A 17,964-nucleotide genomic window follows, 5' to 3' on the forward strand; every position below is an offset into this window, starting at 1 on the left:
CCAAACCTTTAATCTTAGCTCCTCTTGAGGCTAAGGAAAGAGGATCTCAGTCAAGATCAGGGCCAGCGTGGGCAACTTGGTGAGCTCCAGTCCAAAGTTAGGGAAATAAAACATAAAAGGAGGACTTACTGCTCGGTGGCCAGAGGCTCGCCTGGCAAGCACAGAAACAGCTCGGTACTCAGTCTTTAAGTAATCTGCTAACTCTGTTGGCCTGCTGGTACTTTGCTATACCTCATTACTTGGGACTTAAAGGCAAGCAGACAGTTTGTGTTCATTCTGTGTTGTATGAGATCCTGTTTCAAAAAGTAGTCTGGGTCGGAAACCAGAGCGAGATAGCTTAGTGTAAGGGAACTTGGCAGAAAGCTGATAATACACGGGGGGTTACAGGAACCTACACAGGGCAGAGAACACACACACACACACACAGACAGACAGACATAGTCAGTCAGTCACGGTCGGGGAATATAATATGGCTTGGTTGGTAGAGTGCTTGTCTAAAATGCATGGAGCCATGGGTTCAATACCTAACACCATATAAGACTGGTATGTTGGTACCTGCCTGTAATGCCATCACTCAGGTGCTGTTGACCAAAGGGTCAGAAGTTCAAGGTTCTCCCTGGCCACATAGAAACTTTCAAACCAGCCTAAGCCTGAAGGTGCTGCCTCAAATTAAACAAAACAAACAAACAAACAAAACAATAGAAGGTTTCTCCATCTCAGCCTGACTTTTCTTGTTACTTACTAGTTCTCAGTGTGTAGTTGGATCTTCTTGTTCTGTTATTACTGTTTCCCATAGCCCAGCAACTTGTATCTTCTGTTTGTTAACAGGTGTGGCACCAGCTCCGTGGACCCTGTTTCCATGAATAGACTGAGCTTTTTGAGGAACAGATGCAGGTAAGATCTTAAGCAGTGGAGATCAAGAGATGGAATTTTTACCTTCTCTACAGGCTCTCACCTTCTTTTATTTCACGGTCACTTACCGTCTCACAATGTGTTTCTGAACTTACTTAATAGATCGATCCATCCATTGATTGACTGATTGGTTTTTCTGTGACAGGGTTTCTCTGTGTAGCCCTGGCTGTCCTGAAACTTGATCTGTAGACCAGGCAGGTCTTGAACTCAGAGATCCTGAGTGCTGGGATCAAAGGCGTGCATCACCCTGCCTGTATTGTTTCTGACCTTTAAAAGCTTCTCTTGTTCAAGGAAGTTGCTTACTATGTTACCTAGTTTTCTTGTGTGTTTTATTTCAACAAGGGCCGGTGCAGCATCCACACACGTACCAATAATAAATGGATAAATAAATAAATGAATGCTTTTAAAACACAGGTTTCCTTTGTAGAATTTCACCCCGGATTCCTATACCTTTTCTAGGAATGGACTTGGCTCTGTGAAGGAAGGAGAACCTCACTTTGTGGTAGTCCACTGCACAGGCTACATCAAGGCCTGGCCACCAGCAGGTAGGGAAAGTATACAGTAATTTCTCTCTGCTATACTTGGTAACATAAACAATTGGCAATATGTTATTAACAGTTAACAATACTATGTACCCCTTTATGAAATGTACTTAAGAATAACTCAAGAGATAGATAGACAGATAAAACAGACTCTCTCTCATCTGTTACTAATGTTATAGTCTCTTTGAGCATATGGATTACTGAAACATAAAAATGACTCAATATTAGCTTTATTACAAAATGCTGTAGGTTTGTTTTCGAAGCAGGTTTCTCTGTAGCCCTGGATGCTTTGGAACTGACTTTGTAGACCAAGCTAGCCTCATTTCCACCTGCCTCTGTCTGCACAGTGCTGGATTAATTAAAGCCTACACCACAACTGCTCAATCTTTTTTTTTTTTTAATGTTTTATTGGGGGCTGGAAAGAGGGGGCAACAGCAGTTTAGAACACTTACTGCTCTTGCAGAAAACCTGGGTTCAGTTCTCAGAACCCACATGTTGGCTTAAAACTGCCTATAAGTCCAGTTTCTTGTGATCTGTCTCTCTCTTCTGGCCTCTGCAGGTTCCTGTACTTATATTGTGTCCATAAATTCACACAGGCAAATACACAAAAACAAATGTATTACTGATGCTTATCCCTATATTTATAGTAGGTAATATCATATGCAAAGTAGATACTTATTCATCTCTGGCCTGGAACTCCTATTTTCAGCAGTTTTCTCACCGATACTTCCTCTGGGAATTGTAAGCATGAGCTGCTGTGGCTGGTGTAGAATTCAGTTATTAGTGCTAAGAATAGAGCTCAGTAATAGAGTACTCGCCTGGTTCATGTCAGGACCAAAGCAACAGAACAGAACAAGCCAGTGTGTGGTTTAAAATAATTCTCACGTATAATAGTAGTATACACTGAATACTGTGTCTTTAAGTAGCTGTGGCAAAACAAACAAAAAACCCACTGGAGTTTTATTTAATTTTTTTGGGTCTTAGTGTATTCCTGGCTGCCCTGGAGCTGGCCTCAGATTCACAGAGATCCACCTGCCTTTGCCGTGCTAAGGGCTAGGATCGAAGGTGTGTGCCACTATGCCCAGCTTGAAACATTGGTATTTAATGCAATTAATTTGGGCAAGCTGAAATGGAAGAGAAACTTTAAGCAATGAATGCAATGACTTTCTTGCAGTAACTTTAAAAGGGAGGTTTCTCTTGAAATGTTAGTCGTGAGTAGAGTAGCTTTATTTTAATCTGAGATTAAATAAGGGATGTAGCAAGAGGTAGGCTGTGGGGGTCAGACTTGGTTTTTAGATCATGACCATGAACTCCTTACCTCAGTCTCAGAAATTCTGAATTATGGGCTGGTTCTCCATGCCTAGCAAGGCCAGCTTTTTAAACTGACTGTCAACCTTCCAGATCTCACCTTGTTACTTCCCTACTATAAAAGAATTGCTGGGAAATGGGGATTTACAGAAGACAGAAATGCAGAGAAAAGAGACAGGTTTTTAATAATTACTTGTTTTATGTGTGGTAGTGTTTCGTCTGCATATATGTATGTCTGTGCACCACTTGTTTGTCTGGCGCCCACAGAGGTCAGAAGAGGATGTTGAATCCCCTTGAACTGGAATTACAGGCGGTTGTGAGCTGCCATGTGGGTGATGGGATTTGAGCCTAGTCTGGAAGAGCAGCCAGTGCTCTTAACCACTGAGCCTTTTCTCAGTTTCCTTTTCTCAGCTGATATATTTTAAAAGGAAATTAACATTGATTTGTGTCTTAGTCAGGGTTTCTATTTGTGCACAAACATCATGACCAAGAAGCAAATGGGGAGGAAAGGGTTTATTCGGCTTACACTTCCACATTGCTGTTCATCACCAAGGAAGTCAAGACTGGAACTCAAGCAGGGCAGGAAGCAGGAGCTGATGCAGAGGCCATGGAGGGATGTTCCTTACTGGCTTGCCTCCCCTGGCTTGCTCAGCCTGCTCTCTTATAAAACCCCAGACTACCAGCCCAGAGATGGCACCACTCACAAGGGGACCTCCCCACCTTGATCACTAATTGAGAAAATGCCGTATAGCTGGATCTCGTGGAGGCATTTCCTCAACTGAAGCTCCTTTCTCTGTGATAACTCCAGCCTGTGTCAAGTTGACACAAAACTAGCCAGTATAATTTGGAAAACACTTAATATTTGCTCTCTGGCATTATGTGAATAGTTTAACCTATGGTAAGTTTCTTGACCTTTACATGTTTTTTCTTATCTGCAATCCAGATCATACATCCTGTATATCATTATTGTGAGCTAGATTTAGTGTAAGGAAAGAACACCCCAGTGCCTGGCACATGCCCTATAGCCAATAAATGGGAATTAATATAATTGAGGGAATATTAATTTGAAATATTATGTATAGTGGCACGTGAACTGTTGAGTTAACTTCCTATATAAATCATACATTTACTGTATTATGATCTTTGATACTTCTGCATAGCTGTCCTAGATAAAAATGAGAGATAAAGACATTGTGAGGGATGAACTCTTATTCCCTTTTTCTGTGGAAATGAGTATCTTTTGGTGTTGGGACAATTTAATTTTTCTTCACTTTAAAAGTCACTGGTTAGGCAGGAATATTTACTTCTCTGTGTATGATATAGTCACATAGCATAAGTAAAGTTTATATTTTTAGACTCCTTTAATTGGGACTTGCATTTTCAAATTTCTTAAAATGGTTAAAGCCAGGTGTGCTCATATGTGCCTGAAATCCTGCATTGGAAAAGATGAAGAGTCCAGGTTACACACACATACACACACACACACACACACACACAAAAGAGTCCAGGTTACACACACACACACAAGAGTCCAGGTTACACACACACACACACACACACACACACACACACACACACAAAAAAGTCCAGGTTACACACACACACAAAGAAGAGTCCAGGTTACACACACACACACAAGAGTCCAGGTTACACACAGACACACAGGCACACACACACACACACACACACANCACACACACACAAGAGTCCAGGTTACACACAGACACACAGGCACACACACACACACACACACACAAGAGTTCAGGTTACACACACACACACACACACACACAAAAGAGTCCAGGTTACACACACACACACACACACACACACACACACACACCGTGCGTCACATGAAACAGTAACTGGTTTATTTTATTAAGTCTTAGCATCTTCATAGGGAAATAGTGAGTCTTCAGTGGCTTGCCCTTAAAGGGCTTTGAATTTGTGATCTCTCTGAGTCATTCTCCTTTTTCTTCATGAAGGTGTCTCCCTCCCAGATGATGACCCGGAGGCTGGCCAGGGGAGCAAATTCTGCCTAGTGGCCATTGGCAGGCTGCAGGCAAGTATGAGTCTTCACATCTATGTCCTTTCCATTTAGGGGAAAAAAAACCTTTTCAGATTTTATTTGTGTTAATTATCTTTTGCTCTGTAAATACATTGAAAAATCCCGTAAAACTCAAGATCTAAAATAATGTGATACTTATAATAAACATTGCTATTCTCAGATTTAGCTAAAATCAAAAGCATGAGAGAGGGTGGTAATCTTGTTGTTGTTGATATTGGTAAGGACGCTTCCCTGTTACCTCGGCCTCTAGCTCCTTGGTACGAGGGATCCTCCTACTAAAGCCTCCTGCATGTTGGGAGCAGAGGCAGGCGTCTGTCACCATGCCAGGCTCCCCTGGACATTGTTAGTTTTAGCTTTGCAGTACTTACTCTTCTATTTCCAATTAATTTCTTTTGTTCCTATGCAAAGTAAGAACGATCATTTTTATTATGTCATTACATTCTTTATAATAGATTTAAAATATCTTAAATTTTTCTTTTATGTGTATGGGTGTTTTGCTTTCATGTGTGTCTGTGCACTACTTGCATGCCTGGTACGCGAGGAGGCTAGAAGAGGTTATTGAATCCCCTGGAACTGGAGTTCCAGAAAGTTGTGACTTGACATATGGGTTCTGGGAATGGAAAGCACTCAGTGCTCTGAACACTGAGCTGTCTCTCCAGCCCTTGACTTTGATTATTTTCATGAACCCTGTTCAGTTTCTCAGAAACTTGAATCACTCTGAATAATGAATACAGGCTAACCAAATAAAAAGTAGGTGGTTTAGGGTAACATTCACTATTTTCTTACTTTACCAACTTGGTAAGAGAACTTGCATAGGAGTAGAGTTAGAGTTTATGCCTGTCATTAGGATTGATATTTTTGCATTTCTGGGTGAAACTTCTAAGAAGTTTCTAAATCTGGTAGTTTCATATCTACACAGATAATCATGAAATATTAAAAGTATGAAAGTAATGGTATTATTTGGGCTCATTTTATCTCTCCTTTCTTAGGTAACTAGTTCTCCCAACTGTACAGACATGAGTAACATTTGTCAGCCAACAGAGTTCATCTCCCGACACAACATTGAAGGGATATTCACTTTTGTAGACCATCGTTGTGTGGCTACTGTTGGCTACCAGCCACAGGTGAGGAGTGTAGCTTCTGCAGTAGTAATACTTAGGCCTCTGTTTTCTGTTACCAGTGTTGAGGTTACATGGCTAATTCCAGAGATGACCAAAATATAGCAGTCCAGTTCAGAAAAAGAGATGCTAGCAAAATATAGTCTCAACTTCCTTTCAAGACTGTCACTCCATATAGAGAAATGTAGTTGGTAAAACCATATGGAAATAGTAGATATAAATATATAGTTTTTATTACTAACGTCAATACCAGATCATTTAAAACTCCTTATATAATTATTCTAGTATAACTAGAATTTATATAATTACTATATCATACAGTAGTATATCAGTTAACTACCCCTGACTTACATGGTCTCTGTTATCTATGAGCATGGCTATGAGTATGTGAAGTAGTCAGTCAAGAAGATGTCGTCTTGGGGGCTGGAGAGATGGCTCAGTGGTTAAGAGCACTGACTGCTCTTCCAGAGGTCCTGAGTTCCAATCCCAGCAACCACATGGTGGCTTACAACCACCTGTAATGAGATCTAATGCCCTCTGCTGGTGCGTCTGAAGACAGCTACAGTGTACTTATATACAATAAATAAATAAATAAATCTTAAAAAAAAAAAAAAGAAGTTGCCTTGAAAATGAAGAAGGAAGTTGGAGAATTTACTTATACCCAGATCCAACACTCCCTGTAAAGGTGCTCTTATTAAGGCTGTGTGGTGTTAATGTACTGATCTATTCTCTTTTTTGCATTGGTAATTGGATTTTCAGCAAAGATGCTTAGACATTTCAAGGGGATTCTATATAGACCACAGCCACCACCCCTAAAATCATCATAGCATAGACAAAATCAACTCAAGGCCTAAATGTATGGGTACTAATTGGAAACACTGCTTAGAAGGAACTCTTTATGCTCACAGCTGAGCAGGCCGCAGCACTCCTTGGGAGGGTGGGACTCACCGGGCACTATTCATCTTTTTGTTTTGAGGCAAGATCTCCCATTGGACTAGAACTTTCCTAGTAGTATAGGCTTGCTGGCCACTGAGCTCCCATAATCCACTGCTCTAAGATTATGAGAATATCCTACACTTGGCTTTTTGTTTTTTGGAAACAGTGTCTCACTCTGTTGCTTTGGGTGTACTGGAGCTCTTTATAGAGACCAGGCTGGCCTCAAATTCAGAGGTCTGCCTGCCTCTGCCTCCTAAGTGCTGAGATTAAAAGGCCTGGCTATTTTTTATTTTTATTTATGTATATCTGTGAGTGCCTAAGTGTATGAATGTGTGCCATGTGTTTACTTGGTACCAGAAAGACCAGAAGAATGCATTGGGTCTCCTGAAACTGGATTCTAGGTGGTTATAACAGTCTTGATAACAACTGCTTTACAGGAAGTGTTGGGTCAGGGATTGTAAATTTTTCAACTTAGTTCTTCATTTTTAACTGTCTGGTGTGTGATCTTTGCAAATGCAGGAAGTGCTTTTAAGGGATGAGCCATCTCTCCTGCTCTGCCATACCCCCTACCTTTTTCTATGCTTTTTGAAAATGTATATTCTAAGGATCACACTGAGCTCCTTTAATGTTATCTACAGGCTTAGCTCTATCCGTCCCTCCTAACTCCCATCTTTTTCTAGGCTAGCTTCAAACTGGAAATCTTTCTGTCCTAGCCTGTGATGCTGAGATTATAGTATGCCACTATGCCTGGCAAAAATTTTCTCTAAAATGATATCATTAAAAGAGCTGGTAAAGTGATTTTGTGAGAAAGGCCTTTTTGTTTCTAGTTACATTCTTCAAGCACACACGTGACCCATAGAGTCCAAGTGTGGTTTGGAGGACACTGAGCAGGAGTCAGCTCCCCTGGTTGGGTTCCAGAGATGGACTCGCTGAACCATCTACTACTGGCCCTGCTTCTCCACACACCTGTTTATAGTAGGATAGAGAGAAGAAGTGACATCCATATCTCTAACAGATGGGAAGGCGGGTAACCATAAACACTGTTTATTTTACATTCTTCCCTTCTAGGAGCTCTTAGGGAAGAATATTGTAGAATTTTGTCATCCTGAAGACCAACAACTTCTAAGAGACAGCTTTCAGCAGGTAACATTTTTCCTGGTTTGGTCTGAGTACATATTTTGATCAATTCTTCAGGTTTATTCTAGATACTTATTGATCAGTGTTCAGTTGAGTACTGTGGTGGATACTATCTACCTATCTTAATTTCTAAAAAATATAAAATGATAATACTTTGAAACTAGACAAAGTCCAAGGTATTTCTGCTTTGGTTTTATCCAATAAATTCTCTTCAAAGCATTTAAAATATTATCTGCTTAACTACTTTATTTTAGATTATAGCAGAAAAATTGTCTCAGAATTCTTTTATATATAATTGAAAGTTAACTCACTGGTGACTAGCTGTAGTTTTCAGGCATGAGCTCTTGAAAATACTTAGAGACTATAAATGGACTTGGCTTTAGATAACAGTTGTTTATATTTTATAAGTTAATTAAGCCTTGATACTATTCTTCCTGATGCAATGGCTATAGTAATACTTAAGGTAGAGGCTTGTAGGAAAGTCAAGTACGGGAAAGCCATAAGGCACATATATACAGCCCAGCGTTTGACACATGTTCATTGCTAATATTCCTTATTGTTAGAGATGGAGAACTAAAAGATTGTCTTCTGTTCCGTAAGACAGAAACTAAAACATTAACACAGCACTTCTCTTAGGGGCTCTGTGGAAACCAAAATTGTTAAGTTTTGAGTTGAAGAGCTGGGATTGCTAAGTAAGGTATAAAGTGTATTTAGTGTCACCCACCTGGGTTCCTGGTATTAAGTTAGAAAGCCAGTTCGTTGAGAATGTCTCCATCAAACTTCAAGGGAAACATGGAGACACTCGCTTCTGTGTTCCCTCTTAACTGTACAGTCATACAGACTGCAGCTCTGGGAAGATACCTGATAGATAGATGTCCCCCTTAATTTCCTCTTCCTCGTTTGAACGTTGAAAAAGACTGGTGCTTCAGGGGCAACAACACAAGTCCTAAAGCTGTAAACATGGCAAGATTATTACTTAATTTTCTTTTTTTTTAAGTCCACTGATGGATGAAACCCCTTTCAGGTGGTGAAATTAAAAGGCCAGGTGCTGTCCGTCATGTTCCGATTCCGATCTAAGACCCGAGAATGGCTGTGGATGAGAACGAGCTCCTTTACCTTCCAAAACCCTTATTCAGATGAAATTGAGTATATTATCTGCACCAACACCAATGTGAAGTATGTGCCCTCAGTCTTCCCCTGTGTTGGGTTCTTCATCCTGTAGCCACTCCTAGGGTGGGGTGGGGGTGCAGCAGGGCAAGTCTTAGCTTTATCATGCTGTCTTCTCTTCAGCTTGAACTTACTAAATAACGTCAGTTTGAGATTCCTCGTTTAACATTTAAATTTAACATTAATTGGGATTCCTTTCTTTAGGAGTTGATGTAGTTGAGGTAGAGAACAAGGCAGGTTTTAGTTGCTGTTGGTATCTACTTACTAATTGGTGTATGTTGAATGGGTACATAACAGCATGTGTGAACATCAGAGCACAGCTTGCAGTAGTGGGTCTCCCTTTATCAAGTAGGTCACAGGCGTGGAATTCAAGTTGTCAGCTATTGGCTGGCACTTTTCCTACCAGGCCATCTCATTGGCTCAGGGTGGAATAAGTGTTAATAAGCAGCAATAGTTGGTGCTGTGAACAGTGCTTTCATTGCTGCCCAGCCTTGCTGCCCACTGCAGTATGCTCAGCGAGCTTGTTTTCTAAAAGGTTGCAAGTAAATTTTTCAAAGATTAGTTTTTTTGTTTTTGTTTTTTCTTCTTTTTGGTTTTATGAGACAGGTTTCTCTGTGTAGCCCTGGCTGTCCTGTAACTCACTCTGTAGACCAGGCTGACCTCGAACTCAGAGATCCCCCTGCCTCTGCCTCCTGAGTTCTGGGATTAAAGGCATGGACCAGCACTGCCTTTCTTGTTGTAAATTTTTATATAATATATTCTGATCACACTTTCCCTTCTAGCTCCTTCCAGATACTCCCACCTACTCAACTCCATGACCTACACACACCTGAGAGAGACAGAGACAGAGACACAGAGAGAGACAGACAGACAGAGAGAGACCAAAATATATAAACAAAAGACCCAATAAGACAAAAAACAAAATGCCTGAACAGAGCAAGATGAGATAAAAACCCTGTAAAAATATCACTGAATACATAGGTTACCTATGGGACTGAACTAAGATGTTAGTAATTATTCACCTTTAGGTCAATATATGGAGTTTATTGTATTGAGTAATTCCTTGTTTCCCCTTTTGTGTTCTTGTCTACTCTATTTTCCTAGGAACTCTAGCCAGGAACCACGGCCTACACTGTCCAACACCATTCCAAGGTCACAGCTAGGTCCGACAGCCAATTTATCCCTAGAGATGGGTACAGGGCAGCTGCCATCCAGGTAAGAAATGGTAAAATAGTTAACCTTTCAAGTAAAACCTAGCTGGGTGTGGTGATATGCAATCACATATTTTTGTTGTTGCTGCATGTGGTTTATTTTTTAAAACCTTTTTCTCCAAATTCTTTGTTAAAAATCTAATTTTCCCCTATCGCTTTCCACACTGATGTTTGACGTATAGGCAGCAGCAGCAGCAAACAGAACTGGATATGGTACCAGGAAGAGATGGGCTGGCCAGCTATAATCATTCCCAGGTGAGTGTGTACCTTTTTCCTATAAGGAGACAATGAACATTACTTTAAAATGTATATTGAAGCTATCAGAATGGTTTAGTGGTTAAGAGAGTACTGCTCTTGGAGAAAGCCCAAATTCAATTCCTAGTAACCACAGTGGGTGGCTCACAATCACCTGTAACATTAGCTCCTTTGTAGACACTATGTTCATATACACAGACACATATACATAATTTAAAACAAAAATAAATCTTTAAAACAGTATTTATCAGTGTCAGTGAGAATGTTTGTTCTATATAAAATTGAGCATTATTGATTGTTTTCACTATTTTATTCCATAGGTTTCTGTCCAGCCTGTGGCAAGTGCAGGATCAGAACACAGCAAGCCCCTTGAGAAGTCAGAAGGTCTCTTTGCACAGGACAGAGATCCAAGGTTTCCAGAAATCTATCCCAGCATCACTGCAGGTACGGGTTTCTTCCGCAGGCTCCTTTTACAGGCTGAGTTTATTACTGATGGGACTGCCCAGTCAGCATACTTCCACTTCAGTTACAGTACTTGATGAATAAGTAGGAATTTGTTAAACTATGTGCTGCAGCCCCTTGATGGCCCTCCCCCAACTCCTTTTGGTCTACAGATCAGAGTAAAGGCATCTCCTCCAGCACTGTCCCTGCCACCCAACAGCTGTTCTCCCAGGGCAGCTCATTCCCTCCTAACCCCCGGCCGGCAGAGAATTTCAGGTGAGCCCCATATGTGTGTGCTGCTTGGCAGGGCTCTGCAGGGTTCAGTTGCTGGATCCGTGTGTCATCTTCCCTTGCTTTCTCTGGTCACCTCGGACAGAGCAGTAGGACTTACTGGACCTAGGGGGAGACAAAGAAGCTGCCTTTCCTCCTGGTTTTGCACCTATTCTATTGCCTTGCTCTAGGTTCCAAGCGTCTCTGTGTGGTCAGTGTGTGACAGTCAGTCTTCCTTGTGTTTTTAAATTTATCAGGTTTTCCTTAACTCCAAGAAATCAGAGGAGTCTAGGGATAGAATGTGTCCTTTGATTCATAACTTCTGTGATGGAGTCACCTTTTAACCTTCACTTTCTATTTGTTCCCTCCTAGGAATAGTGGTCTTACCCCTCCTGTAACCATTGTCCAGCCATCATCTTCTGCAGGACAGATACTGGCCCAGATTTCACGTCACTCCAACCCTGCCCAGGGATCAGCGCCGACCTGGACCTCTAGCTCCCGCCCAGGCTTCTCCGCCCAGGTAGCGCCTCTTACCTGTCTGACCCTGTATGTTGTTGTTGTTTGTGGGGTCTTTTTTTTCCTCCAGGTAAATTTATTATTGTCAGATACCTCCTTTTCAGTTCCTGTTCTTCATCTTTTAATTTTCATCTTTTTTTGCAAGCAGCTAGATAATTAAAATACCAGAGATAACATTCAGAAATCTCTTTAGAGCCTATGGTTTTCATATGCTCACTCACAGCAGTTTGAACAGCTTTGATCTCAGGCTTGTTTGGAGTAAATTCAAAGAGTTTGTCTTTGTTTAGGACTATGTAATATAGTCCCAAAGTAGAAAATTAGTAATTATATTCATTTATTTATGAAAATATAGTATCCATCTATATAATATACAGTAAATATGTTAAATTTATTTATTACTATGTGTTTCTCTTGTATATATAATAATTTAGAAAAGTTTAAAAAAATGAAAACTCAAACCTGACTCCAGAATTGTTCTCTATAGCTCTTGTGTGTATGTGTAAAAATACTCAGGAATGTTGCGCATGACTATTGGCCAGGATGTGCAGTGAGGTTGAAGACAGCTGCTACCATGGTTTTCATAATCAAGCATGCATATGTTATCTCCCTTGGAGTTACTTTTTAAATTGTGGATTTAAAACGGTCTCTAGAAATTATTGTATCTCACAAAAAATGTTAGAGGCGATAACTCGTTTCTTAATCAATATACAGTAAGTGGGTGTGAGAAAGGACAGCTTTAATTTCATCAAAGAGGCAGGAGCATGGGCCTGGGCCACATAGTGAGATAAACTGTCTCATAAAAGAAAGAACAGAACAAAACCAAAATAGCATAATGGAAAATAAAAGAGGACATTGTCCACTGTGCCAAGTAGCAGTCTCTTCTGGTGGGGTTAACAGTGAGGTTTCATTTCTAGTTTATTTTTTCCAATTTTTTTCTATTCTTTTTGAGGCAGGTTTAGAATTTATATTAAACGACCCTTTGCAGATTTACGCTTAAAGTCAAGAGCAGAAGAGAAGTACTCAGAACTGAGTGTGGGTGTGAACTCCCTAAGATGACACCAAATTCCTCTGTAGCACATAGGGATTCCAGTAAAAAAGAAAATGGCTGTGCCTTTAGGAAAAGGATCTAGAAACCGGTGGAGTGTGGAGTGAGTGGTTTCTCTTTTATAACACTCAACCATTGGGACCCGAGAGATGACGCCATTGGGAAAGTGTTTGTCACTTGAGCCTGATGACCTGAGTTTAATACCCAATCTCCTTGAGGGGAAGAGAGAACCAATTCCTGCAGTCCTATAACATGCGTGCCAGAGCATGCATATGTTCTCATGTGCATACATACTCATGCACACTAAAAATAAGGTGGAAACCTTTAATACCACCACTTGGGAGGCCAATTCAGGTAGATTTCTGAGTTGGAGTCCAGCCTGGTCTTCAGAGTGAGTTCCATGACCATAGAGAAATCCTGTCTCCAAAGATAATAGAAAAAAGAAATAATAATAATAATAATAACAATAATAATAATAACAAACAAAATAAGGTGGAGAGTAATAAAGGAAGACACCCAGTGTTATTGACATCTGTGTGTACATGCAACCATTATGCAGAGACATGCACATGAACACACACAAATGAAGTGAAGACATGTTGATCTCTGGTTCCCATTAATTTGTGCACATTAGCCTGTACATGTATGTTGAACTTGCACACACATGGATGTTATGCTTTCTATTAATTGTCATAATTTTATGAACTGATTTTATATAAAATGGGTTTTTAATAATGTTTTCATGTATTTATATAGTTGTGTTGTTTTGTTTTGGTTTTTTGGTCTTTTTGAAATAGAGTTTCTCTGTATAACAGAGCCCTGGCTGTCCTTAACCTGACTTAATAGACCAGGGTGACCTCGAACTCACAAGAGGTCTATCTGCCTCCATCTCTCCTTCCCGAGTGCTGGCTAGGATTCAAGGCATGTGCCACCACACTGACCCATATACAGTGTATTTTGATCATAATGTGTTCTACTCCAGACCAGTGATGCCTCTCCCTCTTATCAACCAGTCCCTCTTGTACGTCAGTGGCTCTTTCCTGTTTCATGACCCAGTGAGCTTAATTATCACAATTTGTAATTCTTTGTTTTTTCTTTTTCACTTTTATTTTAGTTACCTAAAAAAATTAGTTTTAGGAAGAATTGGGAGTTAATCAGAAGTGTATAATAGAAGCAGGTAATGGGTTGGGTTTGGAAGAAGGCAGTGGTTGATGAGTATTGACTTACAGGACTGCAGTACACAATGAACAATCCTTTGTTCTGTATCCCCCTTCCTTTAGCAGGTGCCCACCCAGGCTACAGCCAAGACTCGCTCTTCCCAATTTGGTGTGAACAACTTTCAGACTTCTTCTTCCTTCAGTGCTATGTCTCTTCCGGGTGCTCCCACTGCCTCATCTGGCACTGCTGCCTACCCTGCTCTCCCCAACCGTGGCTCCAACTTTCGTAAGTGCAGACAAGGAAGATAACAGGAAAATCAAACTACTAAAGAAGGAGGACTTGGCAGTTAGGATTGTTTCCCCTGCGTCCTGTATGTACTGACCAAATTATAAGAAAACGCATGGTCCAGGTCTGTTTGATTTTAAACAGCCTTGCACAGGGCCTGTTGAAGTGGCTCATTGTGCAAAGTGCTCGACACACAAACCCGGTAACCTGAGTTCATATCCAGGAGAGAGCTGACTCCACCATGAGCTCACATGCACCATACACAAAACAGTAAGAATCTTAAAAATCATTACAAAAACATGGTATAGGAAAACCATTTAACTCCTGTAATAAAAACCGTGAATTACTTTAATATGTATAACAATCTTACTTAATAGACTGCATATGTAAATGAACAAAGAACTCTTCAGAAATGCTGTCTAGGAAATGAACCTTACTGTGAGACTGAGCTTTGAAATGGAAGCACCATTGAGTAGCAGAGAGAAGCGCAGAAGGTAGCATATGGGGCTACTGACTTATACATACTTGTGTGCTGGTTTCTCCTCTCCATTAAAACCATAAATGCTTATCCTTATTTCTAGCTCCTGAGACTGGACAGACCACAGGACAGTTCCAGGCCCGGACGGCAGAGGGCGTGGGTGTCTGGCCACAGTGGCAGGGCCAGCAGCCCCATCATCGGTCTAGTTCCAGTGAGCAGCATGTTCAGCAGACACAAGCACAAGCACCTAGCCAGCCTGAGGTCTTTCAAGTGAGTGGGTAAAGACTTCAGAGAGAGAGCGCGGTCAGGGAAGAGAGGAAGAAAGAAGCACATGGTATTGGTTAGGGCTGTACGGGATGAGACAGAGGATGCATGTCAGCAGTTGAGGCAATTATAAACACAGCCTGTAACCAGGCAGAGTTACTGATGGGAAGCAGCATGCAAAGATGCTAAAGAAAGGTATTTTAACTTTATACAGAGATTTACATCTCAAAGTAGTAGTTATGGATTTAAATAGAAGAATACAAAAATATATGAAGTAGAACATACTGATCATAGCTGTAAGTATCTGTTTCCTTTGAGGGGACTGCAAGATTGAATGTGGTCATCTCAGCGAAGTCAGTCAGAAAGACCAAAGGAAGGCAACATAGGGTTTGGCTGAGAACAGATGTGATTAGGTACATTTCAGATGTGCCTGTAGGAGTTAAATGAAATGTTGGCATGCATATTTCTTCCGTTAAAAATATTGAGTACAAGAAAAGAGGAAAATAAATGATCTTAGAGGAAGAACAGAGAATGAGGAAAGAGGCTGAAGTGAAGAGTGAGTTTTCAGAAGAGGAAGTTGAGAGAACTCGCCATGCAGACTTGTGCGGCTCAGGAACGGTGGTGGTGTGGGTGGGGGAAGGGGTGCTGGAAGGGAACTCACTAAAATAAGGGTATGTGACCCAAGTCTACCCTTTTTCTCATTAGGAAATGCTGTCCATGCTGGGAGACCAAAGCAACACCTACAACAATGAAGAATTTCCCGATCTAACTATGTTTCCCCCCTTTTCCGAATAGAACTATTGGGGTGAGGATAAGGGTGGGGGGAAATCACTGTTTGTTTTTAAAAGCAAATCTTTTGTAAACAGAATAAAAGTTCCTCTCCCTTCCCTTCCCTCACCCCTGATATGTACTCCTTCCACCCCTTGACTCGCTGAAGTAACATTATAGAAGAAATTAAATGAATTCCCCAGGCTTTTAGGATCCTCTGAAATTTTGAGGATAGGTGAGGCTAGAATTCCTGTTGTTATTTCTTCTGACCAGAAGTTGCACAGACATGATTTGTGCTAGAGTCAAGGGGCAGAACAGAAGAATCTGACAGGCACTAATTGGATACTGTGGCTTGTTTGGATAAAAATTCTAAATGGAGTGGAGGAAAGGAGAAATAAATACCCTCATAACTGAGGATCATGAAATGCAGTAGGGGTGTGTGGAGCCTGGGGAAGTGAGCAGTCTCCAGAAAGAGGCTGAGAGAGCATGAACACTTATCTTTGTGAGTGATTATGTGTGTGTGTGTGTGTGTGTGTGTGTGTGTGTGTGTGTGTGTGTGTGGGAGAGAGAGAGAGAGAGAGAGTAAGAGACAGACAGAGACAGATGGGGTGAGGGGGGGCATTTGAGCTCCTATGTTTTGTTCCCTATTATAGAGCATATACAAAATTTGTCCCAGATCTTCTTTGTCTTTCTGCTTGCTCTTTAAAGTGTCCTAAGAAAATTAATTTTTCCAGGTATTTTTCTATTTAGTGTTGCAGCCAAAGAGTATTTAAATTAAGTCTTTGCTGTACTTAAATTCATACCCAGCCAAAATGGAACTTTAGGCCAACCCCCAGCGTTCTGTGGCTAGGGTTGGTTGGTCTCCTACAGACACATTCAGTGATCTAGCTGGATTACTCCTGCTCTTTGGTGCTTTCAACTCATTGGGAAGATCTGCAGATATTACCAAAATAGGCTGGCTGCATGAACACTGTCAGAAATCCCAGACTTGCCCACAAGGATAATGCTGCATTTTTCTGTCAGAGTCACACATGTTTTTCTGGAGAGGTAATTTCTGCATGGAAACTCAACTTCTTGGATTAGCTATCTGGAGTGAGAGTCCTCACTGACGAGTATGTAAACCAAATAGAAAGCCCTCCTCCACAGTAGCCTCTCCTGCCTGTCACCAAAACAATTTTAGGTCTTCTGAAGTCTGGTGTTCTTTGCTCCTTCTCCAATCTTGAAATTGGGGTTTGCTTTAGAGCACAAGCATAAGTCTGTTAGGTGGACTTAAATCCCAACAGGGTCACTTGATAACTATAGCCATAGAAATGCAGATGCAGGTTACTGCTCTCACCCTTTACCGTCCTCAGGGGAGTCTCCTAGATCAACAGCCTTTTTTTTTTTTTTTTTTTAAACTGGCTCCTGTCAAAGATTAAGTTAATATGGAAAAGATCTATTATGTGTATTGATGGATCATGAGGAGCCCAGGTAAAGAGAGGCTCATGGAGAGGCTGAGGGAATGTTACTAAGTTTCCCTCTGTTTGTCTCCAGTCTGGTGCCAGGCAATAGAGTGGAAAAGGAGGCTATTTTTTTATTCTACGTGCACACATACAGTATACATATATATTTATATCACATTTTACTGAACCAAAAAGTTGGGTTTCCAATGAAATACTTGTTTTTTAATAACTGACTTGTTTTTAACTGTGATCTGAACTATAATGTACAGTTACTACAGGCCTTTTGAAGAAGGGGAGGGCGGGAGAAGCTTCTCTGAGGGGCTTGCTCTGCTTTTCCTTCACAGTTTTATTTTTGATTGTTTTTTCTTGTTGCCCATCTGTGCTAAGCCTTAACAGTGGCAAAAATAATGACATGTAGCAAAGATTTTAAAACAAAGTATTTTTTCTTTTATAAAGTGTGTTGTGTTGTGTGATATTATTGATTGCGGCTCCCTGACCCCATTACAGACATGCACAACTAAGCATTCATAAGTGAGCTCAACACACACAGCCACAGAGCGTAGTTGAGTCTTCGTTTCAGGACTCAGAGCTCACAGGGCCCTGGCCACTTAGCATCCTGTTCTCGTGTACCCAGCTGATCCTG

At 40.9% G+C, this 17,964-nt stretch overlaps 1 protein-coding gene across 6 annotated transcripts in view; it reads left to right on the forward strand.

Moving 5' to 3' along the window:
• The window catches only part of Arnt (aryl hydrocarbon receptor nuclear translocator), a 56,003-nt gene extending 39,543 nt beyond the window's left edge, over positions 1-16,460 (forward strand). For 4 of the 6 annotated variants that reach the window (XM_021157526.2, XM_021157529.2, XM_021157528.2 and 1 more), the window contains 14 exons: positions 829-894; positions 1,372-1,457; positions 4,748-4,824; positions 5,820-5,954; positions 7,953-8,027; positions 9,046-9,197; positions 10,293-10,403; positions 10,582-10,654; positions 10,975-11,098; positions 11,269-11,371; positions 11,738-11,885; positions 14,207-14,369; positions 14,951-15,117; positions 15,817-16,460. In XM_021157526.2, the coding sequence (XP_021013185.1) occupies positions 829-894; positions 1,372-1,457; positions 4,748-4,824; positions 5,820-5,954; positions 7,953-8,027; positions 9,046-9,197; positions 10,293-10,403; positions 10,582-10,654; positions 10,975-11,098; positions 11,269-11,371; positions 11,738-11,885; positions 14,207-14,369; positions 14,951-15,117; positions 15,817-15,906 (1,570 nt within the window). In that variant the 3' untranslated portion in view covers positions 15,907-16,460. The remainder of the gene's footprint in view (positions 1-828; positions 895-1,371; positions 1,458-4,747; positions 4,825-5,819; positions 5,955-7,952; positions 8,028-9,045; positions 9,198-10,292; positions 10,404-10,581; positions 10,655-10,974; positions 11,099-11,268; positions 11,372-11,737; positions 11,886-14,206; positions 14,370-14,950; positions 15,118-15,816) is intronic. The other 2 variants (XM_021157527.2, XM_021157530.2) reach the window with 1 other exon arrangement.
• Positions 16,461-17,964: the final 1,504 nt, after the last annotated feature.

This window comes from Mus caroli, chromosome 3 (assembly GCF_900094665.2).
Source record: "Mus caroli chromosome 3, CAROLI_EIJ_v1.1, whole genome shotgun sequence".
NCBI lineage: Eukaryota > Metazoa > Chordata > Mammalia > Rodentia > Muridae > Mus > Mus caroli.